Below are 26,779 nucleotides of genomic sequence, written 5' to 3'. Positions count from 1 at the left end.
TACATTCTTTGCTGCTCTGCGCCCTCCATACAGTTGTCATGCATGTGCATGGCTCCAAACCTTTGCTTCATGCCACCTGTCTCTCTAGCCTAGATTGCCTTTCGTCTCCTGTCCCTCTGGGATGAGGGAGAGGGCAAATCTGCTTATCCATGGGGATCTAACTCAGATACGGTTTTCTCTGAGACACTTTGCAACATCCAAGGCCCATGAACCATTTCCTCCTTTTGCTCCCTCCCACAGCACTTCCTTTCTGTTGCAATGATCATATTTATGGTTACATTCTAGCTACCTGGACAGGAGTCTAACCTACCCAATCAGACCGCCTTTTAGTGACAGCGGGGTCTGAAACCTGACTGATTTCCACATGTCCTAGCAATTATTTCAGTTCCAGACACACGACTGATGGGTGCTCAAGAACCTGATGCTGCTTTCAAGAGAAACCTTCTTTTAGGCAAATCCACAGGCAGTTTTGCGTACAGTTTCAGGCCTCATGAATCGAGTTTTCAAGGACAAGCAGATTAGTTATGTTTAACACTACATTCTTCTGTTATGAAGTTCTGATGTTTGTGGGGAGAGCATGCTATTTGATTCCGGATAACCAGCCAAAACATTTCTGTACTTCCTGACTAGAGCTGATGGGCGAGCAACATGGCTGTCTGGGATATCATTCGGAGCTTTCCAAAGTCTGGACCACCTGTATGAGCCACTCCTGGCTGCTAGATTACAACAGTTGCCTGGGCCCCTCTCTAGACATTCTGAATCAGAGTCCTTGAGTTAGAGACCTGTGAGGCCTCTGGACTGAGAGCAAGTACCTCCAAGGTGTTTCTAAACATTCGAGACCCCTGGTCTGGCTGGAAACCTCTCCCGAGGCAAGGGGATTGATGGGGCATGCATGTTGTGGATCCGTGCAAGCCAGTGGTTCTCAGCTTAGGTTGCATATGAGAATTCCCTGGTGGATTTTTGAGACCTACCAACACCTGCCCGCCCCCCTTGCATCATTTAAATCAGAACTACTGAAGATGGGATTTGGGCATCTATGCTTTTTTGAAACCTCTCCTTCTGAGCCAATTTGATGGTAGAATAAATGTCAGATTCCTTTGACAAAAATCATAGGTCTCTAGTGGTTAGAGCTCCCATTTATGTTGCACTCCTCACTGCACTCAACCTCACTCTCACTGTAGAAGTAAATCTCATACCAAATTTAACAAGTAAAAAAAAAAAATATGTTTCAGCAGCTAAGTACAGTTATGCAAACTGTGTGGCTGGGAAAGGTCTTTCTCTCTACCCTCAGTGCTTTGATTAACAGCATCCTGCACGAAAGGGCCATCCTAAAGGAAAGGCAGCAGTGCTCCAAAATCAAAACCAGTGGGTTTTGTAATCTCATGGGGGCAGGATCCTAGGGGATATGGGGATGTGGGGGGAGGTCACAGGACCCAGGGCTGGAGGCCACCCACAAGTAGGTGGGCTGCAAGATCGAGGGTCCTATCACACTTCCTCTAACAATCACCAATTTCAGCAATAGAACTAATTTTTTTAGAACTAATTTTTAAACACTTCTTACCCTAAGCTGAAACAACAACAACAATAACAAAAACAAATGAACTCCTCTGGTCACTAAGCAGAAGGTGTTGATACATATTAAAGAATGTCCCAGCTAAGTATCCACTCCCTCAAGCATTAGAGTACTACAGTTCTTAGTTACTTTAAATTAAATTACCATAAGGACAATGGAACAGAAGTCAGAGAAATCCCATCATAAAGGCTTTTCCCCTGGGAACTGGTTAGGCAAAATGTCGGAGAGAGGAAAGGGGGGAAGAGTGGGCATGACTTAGCAAGCATTTAGACTTTTGGGGTTTGGGTAAAGAATCTAAAAGTTCTGGTAGGTCCGGAAAAACCTGATGGGAATACATCAAAAGATGCACGCTCGTCAGACGGTTAACAAAAATAACCTTGGAATCATACACGTGCAAAAATCACTACAGAAACTGTGCTAAGCAGCTGGTCTGCTTACTTAGGGCTAGGAGTGTTTCCATAATGTGTCCTCTAGCAGGGCAGCCTTCCCCCACAGATGGAAGATTCCTTTCCATTTCACAGGACAGTGGCTCTCGTACCTGGCTCGGACCCACCCCCTTTTCCTTCCACCTCTGAAAAGCTCCTGCTGGGCAGGAAATCAGAGAAAGGAAGGAAGTTCCCATAAGATGAGGTTTCTTTTTATTATTATTATTTTTAAAGATTTTATTTATTTATCTGAGAGAGAGAGAGCACGTGAGCGTGCAGGAGGAGGAGCGGGGGTGGAGGGGAAGAGGGAGAGGGAGAAGCAGACTCCCTGCTGAGAGCAGAGCATAGTGCGGGGCTCCATCCCAGGACCCTGAGATCATGACCTGAGTCCAAGTCAGATGCTTAACAGACTGAACTACCCAGGTGCCCCAAGATGAGGTTTCTTAGATGTAAGGAGGTCTTAAAAGCATAAGGCCCCAGTATATAAATGGGTGTTCCCATCAGAGACAGAGAACCCAGATTACTGAGAGAGAGTGGTTACATCGTTTGGGCGGTAAACTCCCAAGTCCCCTCTTGCAGAACACGAAGTTAACAGGACTGGCTTGAGGGGCACCTGGGTGGCTCAGTCGGGTTAAGAATCGGACTCTTGATTTTGGTCATGATCTCAGGGTCCCAGGATGGAGCCCCGCATTGGGCTCTGCGCTCAGTGCAGAGTCTGCTTGTCCCTCTCCCTCTGCTCCTCCCCCAGTGCGCTATCTCTAAAATAAATAAATAAAATCTTCAAACAAACAAACAAACAAACAAACAGGACTGGCCTGAGCTGACAGTGATGGGGGGTGGGCTGGGAGACATGTTGCCCCTTCAGCAGGTGAGTCCTAGACTCTGCTGGGAAATTCCTCGGAAGCAAGCAGCAATCTCAAGGTCACCAATTTATCCAGGTCTTGACACATTGAGAAACTGTAATTTCTGGGGGGACTTACATCACCAGCGAAGGGGATGGTAAAGCAATTGACTCTTCTCTAAAATTTTATTTTTCAAAATCTTGTACGGATAGTTTTTCTATTCCTGAGAATAAACTAACACTAGTGTTTTTTACTATATAATCTCCTTTCAGCAGGGTCAATAAATATTTGTTTATTAAGAACTCTGTGTGTGTTAATAATAAAAACAGGTAACTGTCAATGAATTATTATTGTTTCAGGACTGCTCCTACCCCTTTACAAATAGAAGTCATCTATTACAATAGCCCTGTAATATAGTATCCCCATTTTACAGATGAGGGTACTGAGGCATAGGGAGATTATATGATTTCCCCTAGAGTCACAGGATTAGAAAACTGCTGAGTCAGGATTAGAATCCAGGTTGGTCTGACTCTGGAACTCCCAGTCTTGAGCAGCAAAATAAAATTTAATGAGTTATGTCCCCGGGGTTCCCTCAATATATTTTGGAGGATCTGCAAGTTCTTAAATTCGCTAAATTAAGCTGAAGCATGCCTTCTATTGTGGACACGCACAATCATTTTCCCTGATTGCTGAGGCAAAAAGGGCTGACAGGAAATAGTACCTACTTAGAAAAATAATCCGTCTCTCTTACACAACAGCTATTTGTATTGCTCACACCTGCGTAAATAAAGGAACACAAGATAAGGAGAAAAGTCACCAGAGGAACTGTGGCCCACACAAGGAGGCACAAGGCAAATATTCCGCATGTAGATGCAGCATGGCTAATGCCCAGGGAGCATCCATGATGCTTCATGACATGACTGAGGAGCTTCTGGAAAGACGACTACATATAGCTCCTTGCCTCCCTGGAAGGCAATGTAAGCCTAATTTCCCACTGACGATATTGCTGGGCTTTGGAAATAATACAATGGGAAGCATTGTTCCATTTCCAAACAACAATGACAGTAACAAAAAATAGTTAAGTGGGGTTGGCTGTACTCACAGATGCGATTTCACGATAGTTTATATTTTTCTTCAGGTCCTATCATTCTGGCAAGGTGTGACGGTGCCATCTCGTTTATAGGAAAGCTCCAACCACTCCCTAGATGTGACAGTGGCTTTGTCATTCTGACTCTGCTGCTGTCTAGCTCCCTGTTGGTTGCTGTCTAATCTGGCCCGTCTCTCCCCCAACCTCCACATTGTTTGGGACAATCATTAGCCTGTGCTTAATAAATTAGACCCTGCAGCTCCTCACCAAAGGGCAAGCTGTTCGACAGAAAACCAGGGGCTCATATTTGAAACTCCCTTGGGCTTTCCCTCTGCACAGCCTAAAATGTGCAGAGGTGTTTCCTACTGGCGGTCCTTTGGTCCTCTTGGGTTCCACAGTTTCTGCTGCTCAGACATAACTTGCTGTCTTTCTGAGGCACCTGTCAGGAGAGCTCAGCTCGAGTTTTGTGAACCCCAACTGCCCTTTAAGTCAGACTACGTCAAACACATTTCTCAACTGCAGTGAAATTCTGTTCTGAGATTTAGCGGCTCAGAAAGCCACTGGCTGTCAATTTGAAGGCTCCCTGGGACTTCTAAAAGGGAATCCTGAATATGTCACAAGACCACATTTTAAGTCAGACCTTCTAAAACACGCTCTCCTTATTAGCGGAAAACTGTTCAACTATTTTCACATGATGTGTTAATAAATGTGATTGTATTCACAGAGATTACCCCAAGAGGATTAAAGGTCATGCTGACCCTTTTGGGTCTAGTAAATCGCAAGTGTCCTCAAAACACAGGAAAATTTCTGCAGAGTTGAAATGCTTCTCCAGTAGGCAAGCAAACATTCCTAAACAAAAGACTTACTTTTAAGGAGCTTTCCAGGGGGAAACACCTAATGAAAGAAGGAAGAATTGAAGCACGGGTGCTTGGGGTATGCACACAAATACACACACATAGAGAAGTTAGGATGTAGCACATTGCTTCTGTGCACTTATGAGGAGTAAGAGATGACTTGCATCGCTCTCCAGTCTGGAAACACAGTTCTCTGGACATGAATGATACCCTCAGCAGGGAACTGGGGCCTCCGGAAATGAGGCGGCCTATGGTCCTTCCTGATGCTAGCTAGAACTCTTCTGAGCTTTTTTCCTGAGAGCCTGGGCAACAGGGCCAGGATGATGAGGTTCAAGGCAAGATCACCAGCAACAGGGAATCAGCCTTCTGCAGGAAGGAGGCAGTGAGTTTTAAAAACATCATCTTTTGAATACTCACTTTGTGCCCTACCCCTTTTGTGTCTCTAGTCCTCCTTGTTCTGTAACGAAGGTATAGCTAGTCCTAATTTTACATACTGCTGAATTCCCTTCCTTGCTTTGTTTTTCTCCATAGCACTTTTACTTCCGAATATACTCTATAATTACTTTGTTTATTGTCTGTCTTCACTAGAATGTAAGCTTTGGCGGGGGATGGGGGGGGTGGAGGTGGTATTCTTGCCCGTTTTATTCCCTGATTTTCTGGAACCCAGAATAAATGAGTGAAGGAATAAATGAATGAATGAATGGAGGCCCAGAGGAGCTAAGTGATTTTCCCCTATCAAACTACTAGTGAGTGGCAGAGCTAAGGCTGGAGCCCGGGCCCATGTGCTGTGCTGACACACTAGATTACAATGGCAGTTGTTAGGATTAGAATCTAAGACAAACTCTAAGGAAGAAATACATGAAGCATTTAGGGAATGGTTGACTAATAAAGACGTGAGTGCAGAGAAAATCACCAGATGTAAAAGGAGCAGGGAAATAAATCTAACTTTTGATCTTTGACATTTATAGGGAGGGTGCAACAGGATATGTGAAGCTGGAAAAGCCTGGTGGTCAAAATTCAAAATGTAAAACTGAGTCCTTTGACTTTTGGCAGGGAACCGTGCGGTGCATGGTCTCCGTGTTACCCTATGAGACGTCTATGAGGTAATCCTTAATGGTCTGTACAGGGTCTGGCCTCAAATCCTGACTCCACTGTTTGTTACTGAGTGACCTCACGCAAATTCCTTAATCTCTGTGAATGGGGATGATTTACATGGGTTTTCTGAAGACTGACCAAAATTATGCATGTAAACACAGAAATTGAGATGTAGCCTTCCATGTAGTAAATGCCCAATTTACATATTATTTCTACTCTATCAATTCGGTGTGGCTGGAGAACAGGGTGTTGAAAGGGAACCAGTTAGGGAGAAACGAGAAGGGTGGCTGGGTACACCGTGTTAACCATATTAAAGGATTTTGACCCTGGTCTGTAACAGCACCTCCTTTGACAGCGAAATTGGGATGGCTTAAACTGCCTAGGGCAGTTCCTCCGAGGGCTTCTCTGTAGACTAGGGAGTTCCAGGCGGGCTGTTAGGCAGGCCTCAAAGGGCATTTAGATAAGAACTCAGAACAGTAGGCAGTTTGGGAATTCAGAACAATAAAGACCTCAACAGCTAATAGCACATCTACATCATGCTAGGGCACTTCACCCATTTAACCATCACAGAGATCCTACGAAGAGAATATTTTCATCATCTTCATTAGGCCACGTGGAAGATGCCGTTCACAACGGATTTAACCAAGGGCACACGCTTAGGAAGTGATAGGGACACAATTTTAACCCTGGCCACCCCGTTGCAGGGACCCTTTATGCCTCACCTCTTAGAACCGAGTGGTCAGAATGCCATTTTATAAAATGTGCTGAGAAGGACCGACATTCCGTTGCCGTAGGGTTCAGAAGCACGGGTCAAACTGTCTCTATCTTTAGGTTTGAGAAGTGTTGCGAGTATCCTCCCCAATCTATGCCCAGGCTCAGGTAAGTACACTTTCAAAATAGCGAAGGAACAACCAATTTCCCTCCCTGTCTCTTCTGTTGGAGATCCCGGGCTGAAAGATTTTGCTCTTTGCAGCTCCCCTGCAGGGCGTCCTGCCTCGCCCCCAGGTCCCAGTGACTGAAAAGTCTCGGGGTGGGAAAAGCCTGTAACAGGTGGGGGCAGATTGGAGGCGTCAACTCCGGCGCAGGCCTCCTCCAGTTGGAACTAGATGATATCCAGTGAAATATGGGCATTTTGTTCCAAGGGATGCCCAAAAAAGGCGCGGGGAGAGCGCGCGGCAACCCCCACCTTCGTCAAACACGCTCCTCCAGGGGCGGCCTGCTTGCAGCAGAGCTCCAAAATTGGCAACCTGGGCCTCGCAGCCGCCTTTTTTTAGCCTACATTCCCTAAACCAGGGAAGAGGCGGGTGACTAAAAATGCAAATTGGAGCCGGGGCGTCAGCAGGCAGGCCCGTGGGTGCGGGGCGTCTGACTGGGGGAGACCCCGCGACCTCAGGTGCCCTCCGCTCTACTCGCGGTGGGCGCCGGGAGGGGCGCCGGGGGAAGACGCTCCCCGCGGAGCCGCTGCCCCCGCTTCCGCCTCCCGGGCGGCGGCGGGACAATGCGCGGCCTCTTTTCCGCCGGGGGTTAGGGAGGGGAGGCCGGATTAGGGCCCGCGCTTTCCGGCCGCAGGGCCGGCCCCTCCCCGCCCCCCCCGGCCCCAGCGCCGCGCCGGCCGCACACAGGTGGTTTTCCGCTCGGGAGGGGCAGGCCCCGGCACTTTTATATAACAATAGAGCTCTGCGCGCCGGGAATGCGCCTCCTCGCCGCCGCGGCCCCCGCCCGGCCACGCCTCCATCCGGTTCCCGGCCAGTCCGCCCGGCGGCGCCTCGGCGAAACGCGGCGCGCTGGCCTGGCCGGCACTTCCCCAGTTACCTGCGGGCCCTGCAGAGCGGCGGAGACGTTCTCTGCGACTCCCAGCACTCCTTGCGAGCCGGGGGTCTCGACAGGCACTCCTCCTCGACCCTCACCCACCCCAGGCCGTGACGGAACCCCAGAGTCGAGCGTTTGGCTCCGCACCCCTCCGCAGGGTCGCCCAACACCCCGCACCAGCTGAGCCAGGAGGCGGGGGTGGCGGGGTGCTAGGCAAGGAACGCACCGCGCAGGCGCGGCTGGTCATCCGCAAGTGCCCGGCGACCCGCAGGGGAGGGGGTTGCTGGGGTGGGACAGAAGGTTCCCCTCGGTCGGGTCTCTCTGTGCAACGTGACCAATCGCCGAGCCTGCGCGAGCTCCCGCAAGCCTCGCCGCAGGTGAGGACAGCCCGCCAGGCTCCCGCACGCCCTAAATGCACCTAGCCCTTGCAGCCCCGCCAGACCGGCTCCTCTGTCGGAAGCCGAGCTTGCTGCCCAGAAATGATTAACGAGCGCAATCCCCCAGCGCGCGGTGGGTGACCGCGGGAAGGCGGGGGCGGGGGGGGGCACTTGGATCCCCGGAACAATGGCTCGTAACGCCCCAGGCCGCTGGAGAGGAATAAAAGCATCGGACTGTCCAACCAGTTTGTTTCTGCAGGCTCCACTGTTTAAAAACAAAATAAAGTAATTTAAATGCTGTTAAGAAAAAATCCTTTCTTCCTATTATCTGGACAACCAGGCATTTGTTTGTTTGCTTGCTTTAAAATGTTTCAACAAAATCCTAGTTTGTTTCGAAAGATGTTGGATTAGCATTTAACACCTCATCGGTCACTAAAGCCCAGGCAGTTCACCAGCCCCAACACAGCCTCAGCTAAAAGAACATCGGAGCAAACAGAGCTGGGCTTTTTAAACTGGCAAACAAATGCCACACACCGCCTAAAGGAGGGCGGAGGAGGGGGGTTAAGGCGAACTCCGGTCCAAATGAGTTTAAAGGGAATATAAAGGAAAAAAAAGCACAAGTTTTCTTAAAGCTAGCTTGCGAGCGCAGGCGTCACGAACAAGGGCTTTTGTGCCTGCTAATTGCACCATTTGTGCGCAAAAGTTCCGACGCAAAGTGTGAACTCTCAACAGAAGGAAACATGAGACAACTGAAGTGCCCTGGTTTATGTGCCCTGCTCCTCCTCCGCCGCCGCCTCCTCTTCTTTCTCCTTCCTCCCGCCGAGCCCGCTGTTGCAGCTTGTTTGCACTGGGGCTTATCCGGAGCGGAAATTCCTTTCCGTTTTTGTGAATGACAAACTCATTAACAATTCATCAACACAACCTGTTCCAGCCGGCCCGTCCCCACGGCAACAGCCCCTTCCGCAGCGCGCTCATTGGCTGGCCGAGAGAATGTATCCATTGAGACGCTCGCTGTTTGTATCCATTGAGGAGCTGCCTAGCGCAGGGGGTGTGCGAGGGCTGAGTCCAAGGGAGAGTGAGCAAATCGAGGTTTGAATAATTCGAGGAGAAAGACGCCCGGGTGGATTTGAGGTGCAGCCTTGAAGGGAGGGATTAGGAGCCGCTGGACTTTTTTTTTTTTTTTTTCTTCCTTCCCTCCCCTCCTTAGTAGCAGGGAGTCCGAATTAATTGGATTTCATTCACTGGGGAGGAACAAAACTGTCTGGGCAGCTTCATTCAAAGAGATTCATTGACACCAAGAGCGAGCGGCTGCAGCCGGGAGCAGAGGGAACAGCCGGCTTCACTTCTGTCTCGCTTTCCCCAACCGCTAACCCGGTCTGGGAAGGGCAAGGTGGAATTAAACCCCCGCTCGCAGAGCGGCAGCTTCGCGCGGCGCGCTCGGCCTATGCCTGCCCTGAGGGGCGTCTGGTAGGCACCCGCCCTCTCCGGTAGCTCGACCCCCATGATAGATACGCTCAGACCCGTGCCCTTCGCGTCGGAAATGGCGATCAGCAAGACCGTGGCGTGGCTCAACGAGCAGCTGGAGCTGGGCAACGAGCGGCTGCTGCTGATGGACTGCCGGCCGCAGGAGCTGTATGAGTCGTCGCACATCGAGTCGGCCATCAACGTGGCCATCCCGGGCATCATGCTGCGGCGCCTGCAAAAGGGCAACCTGCCCGTGCGCGCGCTCTTCACGCGTGGCGAGGACCGCGACCGCTTCACCCGGCGCTGCGGCACCGACACGGTAGTACTCTACGACGAGAGTAGCAGCGACTGGAACGAGAACACTGGCGGCGAGTCGGTGCTTGGATTGCTGCTCAAGAAGCTCAAGGACGAGGGCTGCCGGGCGTTCTACCTGGAAGGTACGCGCCAGGGGAGTCCCGCGCGCGGGGCCGGGCGGGGGTCGCGGGGCTGTGGGGTGGGTGCGGGCGAGGCACGCGGAGTGCCAAGGGCCCCTGCTGCGCTCGCCTGGCGCTTCTGAGTCGCGCTGCCGGGCTTGGGGGCCCTCCGCCGGCTCCCGGCTGCGAACCTCCGGCGTCCCGCACCCGCGAGCAGGCTGGCGCAGAATCCACCAGCTTCCGGCCACAGGCACGGGCTGTTTCTTTCTAAAGAGTTGTCCTCCTGCTTACCCATAATATCCTCCACCTGTCTCTGCATTCTATCGTTCGATTTCGAATTACGATTTGCAGGACAGTAGAGGTCACTGGGGGTGTAGATTGCATCCCCTAGCCCCTCAAAATATTTAGAAAAGTTGCCATTTTGTGCATTTCCGGATTTAAAAGAATAAGGGTTTCCAGGGAAGGCGGGCCTGTTCGTTCCACTCCCAAGGGTACCCATTTAAGTGTCTCTCTCTTATAATTGGCTCTGTGTGCAGGGGGTTTCGTAGGGTGCTATGGTGTTTCCTGCGCCCGGTTGCGGCTCTCACAAGCTGTGAAAACTACTACGGGATCTCAGGTTACACGATTGCTTTTCTCGTCCTGGCAGGTGGCTTCAGTAAGTTCCAAGCCGAGTTCGCCCTGCACTGCGAGACCAATCTAGACGGCTCGTGTAGCAGCAGCTCGCCACCGTTGCCAGTGCTGGGGCTCGGGGGCCTGCGGATCAGCTCCGACTCCTCCTCGGATATTGAGTCTGACCTTGACCGAGACCCCAATAGTGCAACGGACTCGGATGGCAGCCCGCTGTCCAACAGCCAGCCTTCCTTCCCCGTGGAGATCTTGCCCTTCCTCTATTTGGGCTGTGCCAAGGACTCCACCAACCTGGACGTGTTGGAGGAGTTCGGCATCAAGTACATCTTGAACGTCACCCCCAATTTGCCGAATCTCTTTGAGAACGCAGGAGAGTTTAAATACAAGCAGATCCCCATCTCGGATCACTGGAGTCAAAACCTGTCCCAGTTTTTCCCTGAGGCCATTTCTTTCATAGGTGAGACTAATGAACAGCCCTTCCTCAGACTTCTAAATGCAAAATTCCTAGCCATTCATAGAATTTAAGCTGTTAATCTCTCTTGCTGCTTGCTAGCTTGTCGGAGTGCAGGTCTCTAATGTTACAAGGGGGTTCTTAATTCTGGTTTATCCTCTCACTAAGAAAAGAAAAAGTGCCTTTTTGACATGGCTGCAGACCACAGGTGTATTTGAAATGGGGTTTCTTGAGTCTTTGAATTCAGTCATTTGAAAGCAGGCTGTACATGATCAGACAACAGGATTTTCTCACAGTCTTTGGACTTGGGACCGGCTAGATGGAAGTAGTACTCACTACTGACAGGAATTTTAGCATTGCTTTATAATTTTAAAAGATCTGGGAGTTACTTTAGGACATGGGGTTAGTTGTTGGAAAGTGCTATGAATGCTAGATGGTGTCATCCAGTTGAATGTTACTGTGATACCGGTTAACAGTGAGACAGTGAGGGTAACCTGAGCCCAGCAGGAAGGACTGTGGGCTGGAAGCCTGGAGAAGCGAATCTCCAGGCATTGTAATGCATTTCCTATTACAAAGGAACTCATTTTCAGGCCATGTCGACATCCTGTTCCTCCTAATGGGCTGTCCCCTGTGACTTCCCTCTCTCTTTTAAAATGCCTGAATACTTCCATTGTTAGCGGCACAATAGTTGGAGAATAATTTAATAGACCCTTGCAGTCTGCTTGTCTGTATAAAAGGCATTCAAGACCATATTGCAGGGTTTCTGGTATTCACATGCTGAGGCAAAGAATGCACACATTAAGGATTTTTTTTTTGTTGTTGGCAGAAACTTAATACAAAAGCTCCCTTTTCAGAAAATATCTGAACTATGTTATTGTGCCCAGTGTACATGTTTTATCGCAATGATGCATCTGCTGCTGCTTGTGGGGCTCAACTGCCACACGCGGTTCTTTTTTTCTTTCTTTCCTTCTTTTTTTAAAATTCAGTTTTTAGACCGATCGTTCACAAAGAGTGGTTTTTGGTCTGCTGAAATCTTGTTTTTCTTTTTGTGTTTACAGATGAAGCCCGGGGCAAAAACTGTGGTGTCTTGGTGCATTGCTTGGCCGGCATTAGCCGCTCGGTCACTGTCACTGTGGCTTATCTCATGCAGAAGCTCAACCTGTCAATGAACGATGCTTATGACATTGTCAAGATGAAGAAATCCAACATCTCCCCCAACTTCAACTTCATGGGCCAGCTGCTGGACTTCGAGAGGACGCTTGGACTCAGCAGCCCCTGTGACAATCGGGTCCCTGCGCAGCCGCTCTATTTCACCACCCCCTCCAACCAGAATGTCTACCAGGTGGACTCCCTGCAGTCCACGTGAAAGGCCCCACATCCCCTTGGTGGGATGTGTCCGTTCCTTTAGCCGTTTCTCTTGGCAGCATCAGCTGGGCTGCTTTCTTTGTATGTGGCCCCAGGGGTCAAAACGACTCCAGTTGTCTGTATTAGACAAGGTTCCCACATGTGGAATTGGTTATTATGATGGGAGAGATTTGCTCCGCTCTTGTTGGAAGACCAGAACATACTATGTAGATCCAGGCCGTAGGTTTGCTCCATACCTACGTGTACAGCCTACCCATGCAGGGACTGGAATTTGAGGGTTTCCAGGTATATAGGGTAGGACCAAATGGTAGGGGTAGGAGCGTGTGTTCTTTAGGGCCTTGTGTGACTGTTTCCTTCTGCATCTGGAACTGACTCTATATTGTCTTCAGTGAAGACTGATTCAATATTGCATATAGAGGAGCCAAAGAGAGGTTTCAGCTCTGTATTTGTAGTATCAGTTTGCAAAAAATAAAAAATACAAAACAAAAATAAATAATAATAAATAAAATAAATCTGATACTCCATTTGATTATTGTAAATATTTGATCTTAAATCACTTGACAGTGTTTGTTTGAACTGTGTTTGTTTTTTCTTTGATGGGTTTAAAAGAAATCATCCAAAGGGAGAAAGAGCAGTATGCCACTTCTTAAAACAACAACAACAAAAAATAGAAACATTTGCTCTTTTCTAATCCAAAGGATATATTTGCAGCATGCTCGACTTCGCCAACTCTGAATGACATTTTCATGGACACTTATCACTGAGACCTTAGTATGGTGCAGCCTTTAATCTCTTTCATATATCTTCCTTGTGATTTTTTTTCCCCCTCTTAATGTAGTTTGACTATGCCTTACATTTGTAAATATTTTGGCTTGTGTTGTCTCAAAGGGGATATCTTGGAAAGACACCAAAATCATGGGCTCACTTTTTTTTTTTTTTAAACATCAGCTGTGCTAAACAGTATATTACCTCTGTACAAAATTCTTCAGGGAGTGTCACCTCAAATGCAATACTTTGGGTTGGTTTCTTTCCTTTTTTAAAAAAAAATTTGTATAAAACTGGAAGTGTGTGTGCGAGCATGGGTCCCCGTCTGATGGATGAAGTAAGTGCATATGATTGTGAAAAGAGAGTTAGGTTGCTCCATATGTTCATGGTGTAAAGTTTTGAGCTGAAATTTATTATAAGAATGTAAAACCTTAAATTATTAATAAATAACTATTTTGGCTATTGAATGTGTGTTTTGTTTTTTTTTTTAAATCTCTCCTTCATTGTACCTACATGTGAAATGATACTTTTAAGGAATCTTTGAGTGGGGGAGCGCCAGTGACTTGTAAAGTCCTGTAGGAACAGCGGGGCAGAGTTCCTGTGGTTTTAGTAACCCCAGGAATGTTTTTCAGGTGTAGTTTATGAAATTGATCTTTTGCTTCAAATAAAGATGACCTCATAGAACGAACTGCCTATTATGTGTCCCGACAATATTTCATGAATACGGTTCTGGCTTCTTTAAGAAAATAGTAATGCTCTTGAAGAAAATGAAGCCGTAGAGCATACCTTGCTCAGGTGTAAGGTTTGGCTGCTCATGACTGGTCATAAAGGGGGAGGGGGGTGCCAGAATAAGAAGACACTCACCATGTTAACCTCTCTCCTTCCCTGCCAGGATCTTCTACTCAATAATACACAGGCCAGGGAGGACATAGGGATACTTCTCTTCCCAGTTTGTTTCCATGGCAATTCCACCTGCAAATTATCCTGGTGTCGGAATACCAAATGAATCAGGGATGATGACTCCCCCTTGCCTTTCTCAGACACGTGGCAAGGCAGAGCTAAGCTCATTGAGCCTGGATGTGGGCTTTAAAATTTCACATTGGCACTTGAGATCACACTTTGCCAGTCCCTTTCTAATGTGCTTTGTGCTTCACTGGTTTAGAATGTGGGCCAGAAACCACTATTGAACCTATGTCAAAGTTATTTCGAACAGTGCCTTTCAAGGTCATTTTCCTTGGGACATCCCCTCTCCTTGTCCCAAGCGTAAAAATACACAAACCAAAACAAAAGGCAGGTGTATGAAATCAAAAGAAGTAGAACATACCTACATTCCAGGCTCTTTTCAAATGAACTTAGTCCCTTTACCTGCCTCGAGGAGAAAGAGGAGCTTTTCACCCACAGGGTGCAAGTTGAGATGCCAGGGGGATGGTTTGGTGATCTACGTTCTAGGAGGCAAGCGGCTCTGAGTTTAGAACAATCAGATCAAACCGTCCAGAGTGACTTTGAGCAACTAAGCATGCATAAAAAGCAAACAGAAACAGTGCAGAAAAATACCAACTCAGTCTTTCCCATTTGGGTGCCCCAAGTCAGCCAGAGCTTAGAAAGGAGAAGTGGGTTGCAGTTCAACTTGGCTCGTGTTAATCCAGTTCTGAACGGTTTCCGCTCCTGGCATTCCCTAAACTGCCTGTTCAAAGTAGGGATTTGCAAGCAGCGTTAGCAATTTCCTGTCCAGCTGCAGCTCAAGTAGCTGCGTGCTCCCCCCGCCCCCTTTCTTTTCTCTGATTTCTTTTCTCTGATTTCTTTTCTCTTTCTTTTTTTTCTTTCCTCTGGGCGGTGGATAATTTTAGTGCATTTCCTCTTTGTGGATTATCATCTCCTTTCCTCCTGGAACCTGCATACATTGAGTTCCTACTGCTCTGCCCCAGCCGACAGCTGGCCTCCCCAGCACTTCCTCTCGTTTCACTGTGGGTTTGTTGTTTGTCAGTCCACTTCTGAAATTAATAATGTTTTCTGGCCAAGTGCCACAAGCCATTACCACAAAGGGGAAGTAACACATATGAATAGCAGGAAGCCATGCAGGGTCACAGTGTGAGCTGAACCTGTGGGGGGAGCATAATTGAGCCTGGCCCATTCAGCAAGTGTCTGACAGCGATTTGGGGAGAAGGAGCGCCCAGCACTTAAGCAGCTCAAGCTGTGAAAAAAAAGTTTCCAATAAATTGGTAGCAAATGGTCTTTGTCATCAGTCTGAATAAAGGAGCGGGAGCAAGAAGAGTTTAGGGCCCCCATAAAGTTGCAGCGTTTGGGATTTCTGCCCCCCCGTCTTCTGGCATATTGTTTCATAAGGCTGGTAACAGAGGGGTGCCTGCTTCCCTCTACGGCCACAAAAGGACTCATATTAAATGGGTGGTTTTTACGGTTTACTGAGGCCAGAAGATTCAAAGAGCTATTCTCTTGCTTTCTTTTTCTTCTATGCGAGGTGGAAGGTTCTAACTGACAGCATGGGCCCCCACCTCGCCCCGCGCCTGCCTTTCTCCTGGCCTTACCTCCATCCCTTTGGCGCCGTTGTGCTTGCAGGGGCTGGGGAAGGCAGTCTTTCTGCCTCTTGGAGTTGGGCTCGCTTCCTGAGCGGAGCCTGCACGGTTACTAGGGAAACCTCTGCCAACAGCTGCAGCTCCCCAGCCCCCCTCCTCACCTGCTGTCCCCGCTAGTGGCTTCCTGAGGTCTCTTCCTCAGGAGAAAGCCTTACCTTTCCTGGCCTTCTGCAGGGGCCCGGGGTGGGGGTGGGGGGTGCTGCCTTTCCAGAGAGGAGGTTATCTTCAGGGTTCATGGGGCTCTAGGAGACTTAGGGAATGCACTGCTTCATGGGATCGACTAGTCTTGAGGTTAACAATCAGACTGAGAAAGGGTTATCTGGGGATAGAAAGATCAGCACAGCCTCCAAAGGAGTGAAAATTGGACTGGACGCTGACCCAACAATTAGGAGCCTTGAACTCTAGCTCTTGCTTTCTCACTCATGCACCGGATAGCCTTGGGCCAGTCACCCGACCTCACTAGTTTCTTCTTTCTTGTCTGTAAAATGAGAGCCTTCCCCTTTCATTCTAGGATTCTCTTATAATTCCAGCCTTCTGCTCATGGATTGGCGACACTTGTTTGATGACAAATGAGGTACAGAGCAGGAGGAACAAGTGACATTTATGGAAGGTATCAGATACTGTACTTCGTGCACAATATCAGCTCATTCCATCCTCAGAGGAGCCCTGTGGGGTGGTTCCTATTATCATCCTCATGTTGCAGGGAGGAAACTGAGACAGAGAGAGACCAACGGCGCCTGAAGTCATCTAATGGGAAGTGGTAGAACTGAGCTTTGAAGCTTTAGCTCTTCTTGCTATAAACAGCAGTCTTTGCTCATCTTTACAAGGTCTCCTGATATAGACTAGGAAGTGGTGACCCCATTTTATAGCTGAGGAAGCGGAGGAAGCAGAGATTAAGTGACCTGCCAAATCAAACCCAAATTCAACAGTAAAATCATGAGAGAGCCACAGGGTCCCCCACGGATATGTCACCAGAGAGTTGTGGCATCTGCCTGGAGGCTTCTACCTTTTCTCTCTGTGGAGAACTTGCCCTATCTTGGGGCCCATGAGCACATAAATTACAAAACTGATTTACCTAAGGATCTCTAGCATGGCTAGCCTGCTGTCCAGTTGACCCAGACCCCTGCCCACGTACCCCTTTCAGGACTACACAGTGAACTGACCCCAAAGAAATTCATGTCCTCATTCTGATTCCTCCTGCAGGAAAGCTGGTTTGTGGGGGGCACACACATACACACACACAGAGACGGAGAAGGAGGAAGAGAGAGAGGGGGAGAGACAGAGACAGGGAGAAGAAGGTGGGGGACAGAGGGGGAGACAGAGAGAGGAAGAGGAGAAGAGAGAGAGGAGAGAGAGAGACAGGGAGAGGGGGAAGAGACAGAAGAGATGGGGAAGGAGGTAGCGAGAGAGGGAGAGAACATACAGCAAGGTTTGCAGACTACGAGAGGCAAATTAGAAACCAGTGGAGAAGTGAAACACAGCAAGGGCAGATTATTTGGTAGCTGGCTGTTAAGTATTCTTGAAAATTCATCTTAAAAAATCATTCTTCAGATTAAACTGCTTCAAAAGAATTGCTTTGGGTATAAATTTGTTTGCAGGTGCTCACACAGTAATAATCATTTTCCGAAAGATCCTGCAGACTTTCAAATACCCTTACTCTTGTGTTCTTACTGCAATTGGCCCTGAATCAGTCTAGTTCTGCAGTTGGGATCTTCAAACTTCTTTAAAGTCCAAAACTGATTTCCTAAGAGTATTTAGGGGCACAGAACAAAGTTCAAACAATCCACAAATATTTACTCAGGCCTTGATCTGTGTTGTACTGATTCGATGAAACAAGGTTAAAATAGAAGGCAATGGAAGTCTTACCAAGCCCTTGAAGGCTGAAGGCAATCTCATTTTATCCCCCCTCCCTCTTTTAGAAGGAGGGGGGGAGGGGGGCAGAGGGAGAGGAAGAGAGAGAATCGCAAGCAGACCCCACACCCAGCATGGAGCTGAAGCAGGACTCGATCTCACAACCCTGAGATCAGTGACCTGAGCCAAAATCAAGAGTCAGATGCTTAACCAACTGAGCCACCCCAGGTGCCCTGGCAATGTCATACTAAGTGTGATTGTTTAATCTTTCTACTAGTGTCCCAAATCAAAGCAGAACCCCCAAGGAACTATGGGGCAGGCCCTTGTATGTCCCTACGTGCTGCAATAGTCAAAATAACATTTTAGACATGGTATTTTATACAGGAGAGTATTAATAGGCCACATGTATGCAATGTGGCCCACCCACCTCCCTATTTTGTCATGGAAAATACCTTTCGAGAGTGTAAGTGTATCTATCGCCAAAGCTTCTTAGGAGAAGTTTTGGACCACCGTATCTTCAAAAATGAACCCTCGGACACACAAAGGAAGAAAGAGAAAATGTCATTCATGATTTGATAACATCCTAAAAAGCATCAAGCGAGTCTGAAAAAAGTTGCTTCTTCTAAGCTAGAATTCCCTCTTTACTGTTTTTGGAGACAATCTAGGTATTTATTAGATTAAGCATTTTTCATTAGGTCCAGTGTAATTCCTACAGCAAATATTAACAGGAGAAGGAAGAAAGAGGAGAGGGCAAAGAAGGGGATTTGGGGGAGCACATAGCTCCCAGGACAATTATAACTAACCGACTGAGCCACCCAGGTGTCCCTTACCAGGAATGCCCCTTTACCTTATGTTCTGGTTACTATTGCTATGTAACAAACCATGAACAAAACTTAGTGGCTTCAAACCATGACAATCATTTATTTTGTTCCTATGTCTGCATTTGAGCAGACCTCTGGAGGGAAGGCTGATCTCTGTTCAGCGTCTTATTATCTAGAGCAGCTCGACTGTGGGCCAGAGGCTCCATTTCCAACATGGCTCTTTCCCATGGCTGGCAAGTTGGTGCAGGCTGTCAGCTGGGAGCTCAGCCAGGGGTTAGGGCCAGGGACTCTGGTTCTTCTTCATGTGGCCTAAATTTTCTCACAGTACGGTGTCCGAGTTCTGTAGGTGAAACTCCCAAGTGTGAGAGCCAGGTGGAAACTGTATTGATTTTTAGAACCTGGGCTCAGAATTTACTTCTGCTGTATGCCAAGGTCTACCTCTGTTCAAAGAGGAGATGAAGGAGGGGCAAGATTCTGGAAGAGCACATGGGATGGGAAATATTGTTGCAGCCATTTGGGGAAAACACAGTCTGCCACATCCTATGTGGAAACTGTTTGAATGTAAGACCATAAGAAGCAATAGTGAGACCCCAAATTAGTCTCAGGACCCCATCTTAAAAACATTATAGTTGTCAACAACTGCTGAAATTATTTTTCCAATCCAGCCTTTTTTTCATCTGCCTCTAACCTTCACAACAGAGCAATACCATCAAAATAATCACTAAGATTGATCCGTAAAATAGAATATAAAATAGTTTTTGAAAAGAATATCAATGTTTTCATTTTGGCAGAGAAAATGTTGTTTGAGATAGATCCACCAAAGTTATGGAGTGCGGTGATAGTTCATTGTTTTCAAGCAAAATAGTACTCTATTGTATTTTATAGTATTCCATTGTAGTAGACCATCCTACTTTGATAGACATTTGGGTTTTTTCCATTTTTAACTATTATAACCATTATGAAGACTTTGGTGTGCATACCCCAATGATGTACATGTGTACATGTTTCCCTGGGGTATAAAAGAAGTAAAATAGGTATAAGCTGTGTAGATCCCCAACTTCAGATAATGACAAATTGTTTTCAAGGTGGTAGTGCCAATTCACATTACTAGCAACAGTATTTGAATTTCCATATTGTTCCATATTTTTGTCAACACTTGATACTGTCAGACTTTTTAGTTTTTACTAAAACTAAAAACTTTTTAGTTTTTACTTATCTGGTGGATGTGAAATGATTATTTATTATGATTTTAATTTTCATCATCTGATTCCTCAAGAGGGTGAGTCCTTGTCTTATGTGGATTGGCCAAAGGATGTTTTTTTTTTTTTTTGCATAGTGCCTATTCAAATCTCTTGCCAAGTTTTCAGTTGAGTTATTTATGGGTTTTTTGGTTGATATAAGGAGTGCTTTGATATTCTAAAGACGGGTCTTTTATTGATTATATGTATTGAAAATATCAGTGCAATGCTTTTCAAACTTTGTTCCTCTGTTTCTCTCCAGGGAAGGGTGTCACTGCATTTTGGGGCAGGTTGTACCCTGTACAATTCTAAAAGGCACCAATCAGAAAGGCAATGACAAAAATGCATGGCCAACCTGCATAATCTTACGTGGATGTCTTAGAGGCCTGTGGTTTTTGAATCAAGGGACTTGAGGCTAAAAAATGTGTGAAAACTATTGATTGAAACTATTTAATACACATGGAAACAGTGAGAGAGATTGAGTTGAAAGGATAGCTACGTTTGATGATTTAGACTAGAGTGGGGCTGGTGTAGAAGTGTTTTGGGGTGGACTAAATCTTGAAAAGTTTGGAAGGCAGGGTGGTTTTTCACAGAGAAGCAAAAAGGATGCCAGAGTTGTAGGTGATGAATTGTGCCTAGCTTTGGAAGAGTGAAAGACAAATTCCTCAGAAGGCCTGGCAAAAGTATTTTTCAAGGTATAGAACAGAGAGCAAGAAAATAGAATGCTCAGGGCTGTGGGGGATGACATTTAAAGAGACTTTGCAGAGTGCAGAAATACTTGGGGTTTTGGTCAGCCTCGCCTCTCAGTTACATCCGGACTGGAAACACTCCAGTTCTTCCTTCCTGTGAGTCTTTCGTCTATGTATCTCCTTGACTACTCACACAGAACACTTCTCTTCAGACACTTCCGGTCACTAAATGTGTGGAGGTTTTTCCCACGTAAAGCAATTCTCTATGATGCCAGCTGGGTGTCCTACAATTTAATTCAACTCTAACACCATCTACATGGAGATGGTGTCCGATCCCACAGATTAAATGCTCAGTCCCCCAAGACTGCTTCAGATGTCCACAGCAAGTAGCGGGTCCCCAAGTTACACACAACTTCTGTCCAACTTGGCTACAAATCAGAGGTGCCCATAGCCCTCTCCTCAGGTTTCATTAATTTGCTAGAACAGCCCACAAAACTCAGGGAAACGCTTATGTTTACCAGTTATGAAAGGATCTATTAAAGGATACAGACAAATGAAGAACTACGCAGCCAAATGAAGAAACAGACAGGGCGAGATCTGGAAGGGTCCCGAGTGCAGAAGCTTCTTTAACCACGGAGCTGGGATGTGTCATACTCCCGGCAGGGATGTGTTCACCTACCTGGAAGCTCTCTGAACCCTAAACTATTGGGATTTTTCATGGAGGCTTCATCACACAGGCATGACGGATCATTAACTCCATTTTTTTTTTTTTTTTTTTTTTTTAGCCTTTCTCACTTGTCAGGGGAATGAGAGGTAGAACTAAAAATTCTAAGCTTCTAATCATGACTTATTTCTTCGGGGGACCAGCCCTCACCCAGCAGCCATCCAAGAGCCCACCCAGAGTCATCTCATTAGAATGAAAGACACTTCTATTACCCGGAAAATTACAAGGGTTTCAGGACTCCTGTGTCAGGAACTGGGACAGAGACCAATACATCTTATTAATCGCAATATCACACATCTGGTCACAGAATCCTACAGTTTCAGAGAGAATTACGTTCAGAAGCTTAAAATAGGGAACAAAGACTAAAAAGTCATCAAAACTAATGAGGGTTTATTGTCTTCTGTAAAAGTCAGGAGGTGGGAAATCCTGGCCTGGTAGGACACTGCATGGGATCATTTGAAACTCAAGCTTATTCTAGCTTTGATTCCCACAGTCAGAAGATGGTGGCTCCATGCTAGTCATCATATTCACATTTCAGTCAGTAGGAAGGAGGAAGGAGAGAAAGAGAGTGCACTTCTCTGTAGAGTCAGTTCCCTTAAAGAAGCTTTCTGGAAATCCTATACCTGACTCCTATTCTATGTACTCAGTGGCCAGAATTAGCCACATGGCCGTAGTTACAGAGGCTGAGGAATATAAACGTTTAGTTGGGCATTTACTTCCCCTAATATAATTGAGGTTCTGTTACTTGGGAAGAAGGGGAGAATGAATGTTCGTTACCCACTTTCCTTCCTGGGGAGAACCCTACTCCCACCATACTGGAAGATACAGGACCCAGGCCAAGGCAAGAAGAGGGTCTCATTTTCCCCTCTCAGTGATTGGTTCAGGGATGAGACATGATTCAAATCCAGCCAATCAGATTATACTCTGGATTTTTTCAGGGAAAATATTTTCCTCTTAGAGTTGCCAAGTCCCCCATCTACTGAATTAGACCTGGGAATCTGGTTTTTGTTTTCAAAGATCCACAGGTGATTCTTTTGACTCATCAGTTTGGGAATTGCCAGATACGCCCTATGTATTAAACCAGTAGTTAATTTTATGTAGCATCTCCTCTCTTGGGGTCTACAAAGAATAGAATGAAAGGGAGCTTGCTGGATGTCTTTCATAACATGGACATCGAAAGGTTGAGCATATAGTTTAACTGCATCAGAAGTTATTACGTGCTCACTGCTATAGGCTCTCTTAGAGTTAAGGGTTTTTTTCCCTAGTTTATTAGTAATCTGCTTTATAAAGTAGCATTTGAAAACATAAATTGCCCTAAAAATACTTTATTTTAATTTCACCAGGGCTTCTAAGTCTGCTTTGCTGGGATTCGGTGTCACAATCTGTGTTCGCTCTATCAGCACCCTCTATGATTTTGTAGACGCTGGCCCACCAACTCTCATATTTTGTCTTTTCAGGCTGAAGGGTTTTAAAGTCTCTCTAGTTTCTTTGCAAACCTTAATACTTTTGAGTGACCTTCTTTGGATATGTTCCAGTTTCGTTATGACATTTTTGAGGTTGAATGACTGGAACTCTATCCAGTGCTTCTGGAGCAGATGAATTCTGGTGTCTCCCTGTGTCTATGTGTGTGCGTGTGTACGAGCACTCGTAACACTGTGCTTTCTATTTTGTTTTTAACATCCTTCCTGATGATGCTTGCTTTTGTAACTGCCACAATACTTTGGACCGACTTCTTCAGGGAATGGTTTGCGATGATGCCATCATCCTCTTCCTGGATCACGTCTGCACTCAGAAGCCTTGGTCTCCCGAGAACAAGGTGGGTTCTCTTTCCTGTTGGCATTATGTGAACTGCCCCCACTGAGCGTAAATGTTCTCTGCCCACTCACACAGCTCTGTGAGATCTTCTTGATGTTTATTCTTGTCAGGTTGGTTTTGCCATTGCCAGAAAATCTTGGTGTCTTTTATAAATTTGAGACTTCACTTTATTGATGTTTAAATCACTTTTAAAAGTGGTAAGCAAGACTGGTCCACACACAGATTCATGGAATACACATTTAAAAATATATCCTCAAACAGAAGAGCAATTATCCCTTTAATGTGCCCCTATAATATCCATTGGCAATCCACAAATAACATTAGAACCTGATTACAAAATAGTGAGCCTCCTATGAAAATATAGCTTTATGCTAATTAACAAAGAATCCTTGCCCTTCCCTCCCCCTCCACCTCAACTGCAATAAAATTGTTATTTCCAAACCCTTCCTATAAGGAAATTTGGGAATTCCCACTAATCTCTACCCCAAGTTTCACATCTTTAAGCTCTTCTAGCTCCTTGGCAAAAGCAATTAAGAGTTTAAAACGAGTTAAAAATTTTATTTATTTATTTATTTATTTATTTATTTTTAAGTTGGCTCATGACCTGACCTGAAACCAAGAGTCGGGCGCTTGGTTGACTGAGCCACCCAGGCACCCCGACCGGGTTCTCGACCTCATTAAATTTTTCCTCTTTTCGTCTGTGAAAAACTGGAGATAATAATAGTACTAACCTCACAGTGTTATCTTGATTAAATGAAAAAAAAATGTACATAAAGTACTGAACACTGTCTTTGGCACATAGAAAGCCAGGTCACCTATTTCCCCAAAAGAGATGGAGAAGAAGTACGGCAGGAACTCAGAGGAGCCAGGGAATGGTTTTTCTGCATGGGAGAGGAAAGAATCATGGAAGACTTCCTGCTGGTGGCTGACAAATCACAGAAGCAATTTATAAATTACCAGAAAATATGCATTGAGCTATTACCATGAGGCTGGCCCTACTATCCTAGGAGATGGATTTTATACAGAAATTTAGAGTTTAAATGGAGTAACTTGCCAAAATTTGCCCAGGTAAGTTGTGGAGAAGCTGGTATTTGTTCATAGGTCTGTTTACTTCAAAAGCCCAGGTTCTTAACATCTGCTGTCCACCCCTCTACCGTGATGTGAATATTGCTCATCTCATGGGCCACTGCCTTCCCAGCATGAGGGCACGGGGAGAGCTGAATTCATCATCGCAAGATAGCTGACAAGCATGGAATCAGAGTCCAGGGAGTTTGTGGCATACTTCATCCAGGTTATATTAGGGTCGACACAAATATTCCTGTTCTATGGTAAAACAAGAAAACAAAACAAAACCCACACCTTTTTAGTCACTGGAATGTTGGGGTCCATTGGGTGGTGCTGGATAATCCTAACAAATTTTTATCTGCTGACTCTCTTGTCCTTGTCCTTCTTCAGGAACTCCAAACCCTCCACACTGACTGTCAAGCTATAGCTAATTGAAACACAAAATAGTTAATACTACTTGTAGATTAGATTCCTTGTTCTGCTCTAATCCCTTGATGAGAGACAGGAAGCGCTCTAGGTTCATCAACAGCACGTGGACACATCACATTTTTCTCATAGTAACAACGACATCTACTTTTTTTGAGCTCTTCCTTTGTGTGAGGCTTGATGCTATATCCAGATTTTCTCCTGTAATCTTTGGTACCCTCTTATGAGGTAGAGATGGCTCTCATGCAGTGCCTAGTGCGAGGGCTCTGGGGCTAGACTACTAACTTCAAATCCTGACTCCACCACTTACTAGCTGTTGGTTAACCTCTTCATGCCTTAGTTTCCTTATTTCTAAAATGGAAATAATGTAAGAATGTGGTGGGGAAAGAAATGAATTAATGCACTAAATGCTCTTAAAACAATGCCTTCCTTATTATTAGTAGCTCTGTTGGGGAGGGAAAACTTTTTTTCTGATCTCTTAGGTTTAATAATCAGAGATCTGCAGATTAAACTGACCAAAAACAGATTGGCAAGAAAAAAGACAAACTCTTAGTTGTAGGGTTTTTTTTTCTTTTTAAAGATTTTATTCATTTATTTGAGAGAGAGAGAACACGAGTGGGGGCAGGGAGGGGCAGTGGGGGAGAGACAAACAGGCTCCCTGACATGGGGGGTCTCCATCCCAGGACCCCGGGATCATGACCCGAGCCCAAGGTAGACACTTAACCAACTGAGCCACCTAGGCTCCCCAGAAAAGACAAACTCTTAATCATTTATGTTTGCTGGAATTCACAGAAAAGTATTACTCAAGAAGGTGGTTAGAATATAGGGTTTATATACCATCTTAATAGGGGAAGGGGAGAGGGTGAAGGGCACTTACGGAAAAGCAAATGACTTTTAGGAAAATAAATGGGTCTTTAGGAGAATAGATGGGAGGTATGATAATTTTGTGACAATGTCTGTTTAGGTGATTTCTTATCTTGTTGCTGATTTCTCTCCAGTGATAGGAGTCAATCTTTCCTGGTTGTGAAACCTCCGGCAAGGACACGTGTGACTGCTGAATTCTTTGGGGAGGCTCTGTTTTTAGGCAAATAAGAGGAGTTAAAAAAAACAAAACAAAACCAACTCTTCACATTGGTGTATTCTGGATCCCTCCAACTGTTATCATCTCCATTTTGTAGATGGGATGATAGAGGCTTAGACAAATTAATTGACCTAGGATCACTAAGGCAGTAAATGGTAAATCCAGGATTTGAACCCAGGCAGATCTGGCCTCAGAGCCTTTGATCTTCTGATTGTGAGAGATCAGAAAAGGAAAAACTCTAATCTTATCTCAAAATTTCTCAGGGAATATAAATTCTTTGGAAGAAATTTAACATGTCTGGGCCTCAGCTTCATCATTTGTAAAATGAACTGTTGAACAATGTGACTTTTAAGGGCCTTTCTGCCCCCCTCAAATTATTATTTATTTTAGGTGTTTTAGCATAAGCCATCATTAGAGAAGAAATTATGGGCCTGTTTCTAAGAATGTATCAGAGGAGACATTGCAATGTGTATTTGCATGTGTGCACACACCTGTGTGCTTGTGCATGCGTGTTCATGCATGCACACCTGCACATGTGTTTCAGTTGCTCTAAAAAGAATGATTGTCTCTGGAAGGAAAAGGGAAGATCCCAAGATGTCAATGCTTTAGTTGTTTATTTCTGCCAAACAATCCCTTGAACTAAGATTCTGCACGTCCCCAGGGAGTGTCTCTCCCAGGCTTTTTCCAAAAGGTGATTGGCAAGGGAAGTCCTTCTAAAAGAGATAAGTGGCTTCTTAAAGTAAACTCAGAATAAATGGAGCGCAAATGCTGTTTACTGAATATTTCCTGGTTGATGGATATTAACGTGCAGCCCTGCATGGCATGTTCTTCAAGGAATGGAAGAGATGAGGCTGAATTCGCTTTCTCTATCATTTGGGAAAGATCATTATAAGCTGCCCCAGATAGAAGATTACATCATTTCAGAGCAGAAACTCAAATCTATAGAAATGGATGCTACCATTTTTTTTTTAATAAACCAACAGGAAAACATTTCTTTTTAATGTGAAAAAAAATAGAAATGGGTGCTACCATGTGGGACGTTTGATTACTTTAGAGACCACTGAGAGATGTCAGGCTTTTGAAAGCTCATTATAAAATTTGTTACATGTATTCTTTGTAGTTTATGAAATTTGTAGAATTTTTTACACAAAGACAAAACTTTCTTTACAGTGTACTTCTTTTATGCCAAATACACTTGGCATTTTGCATGGTTATATTTCAGAATCACAGAGTTTTGCTGCTGGTGGTTCTTCTGTTCACCAAAAGCTTTTTCCTGACCCCTGTGAGGGTGGATAGGAAGGCTGCATGCTTGCGCCAACTGAGTCAAACAT

The 26,779-nt window shown here is 45.8% G+C and overlaps 1 protein-coding gene and 1 long non-coding RNA gene across 4 annotated transcripts in view; one reads left to right on the top strand and one right to left on the bottom strand.

Annotated features, from left to right (window-relative positions):
- LOC145721860 (uncharacterized) overlaps nt 1-8,962 on the bottom strand; it is a 55,761-nt gene extending 46,799 nt beyond the window's left edge. For both annotated transcript variants that reach the window (XR_014145825.1, XR_014145824.1), the window contains exon 1: nt 7,689-8,962. This is a non-coding gene — a long non-coding RNA (uncharacterized LOC145721860). The remainder of the gene's footprint in view (nt 1-7,688) is intronic.
- Nucleotides 8,963-9,086: 124 nt separating this feature from the next.
- DUSP6 (dual specificity phosphatase 6) lies at nt 9,087-13,614 on the top strand. Of its 2 annotated transcripts, XM_006738967.3 has the most exons (3): nt 9,093-9,963; nt 10,586-11,023; nt 12,076-13,614. In XM_006738967.3, the coding sequence occupies exons 1-3, from the start codon at nt 9,564-9,566 to the stop codon at nt 12,381-12,383; spliced, it is 1,146 nt and encodes a 381-aa protein (XP_006739030.1). In that variant the 5' UTR covers nt 9,093-9,563; the 3' UTR covers nt 12,384-13,614. The 2 variants fall into 2 exon arrangements, with proteins under 2 accessions (XP_006739031.1, XP_006739030.1); XM_006738968.3 differs by lacking the exon at nt 10,586-11,023 and having other exon boundaries at nt 9,087-9,963.
- Nucleotides 13,615-26,779: the final 13,165 nt, after the last annotated feature.

Source organism: Leptonychotes weddellii, chromosome 5, assembly GCF_054177405.1.
Source record: "Leptonychotes weddellii isolate Sample4059 chromosome 5, ASM5417740v2, whole genome shotgun sequence".
Taxonomy (NCBI): Eukaryota; Metazoa; Chordata; class Mammalia; order Carnivora; family Phocidae; genus Leptonychotes; species Leptonychotes weddellii.
The sequence above is the reverse complement of the archived record's forward strand: the minus strand, read 5'-3'. Positions and strand labels throughout refer to the sequence as shown.

Excerpts from the sequence above, each read along its gene's own strand:
- DUSP6 (XM_006738967.3), top strand. The coding sequence starts at position 9,564 with ATGATAGATACGCTCAGACCCGTGCCCTTCGCGTCGGAAATGGCGATC. Across the intron at positions 9,964-10,585 it reads CCGGGCGTTCTACCTGGAAG|GTGGCTTCAGTAAGTTCCAA; the intron begins GTACGCGCCAGG and ends TCGTCCTGGCAG. Across the intron at positions 11,024-12,075 it reads TGAGGCCATTTCTTTCATAG|ATGAAGCCCGGGGCAAAAAC; the intron begins GTGAGACTAATG and ends TTGTGTTTACAG.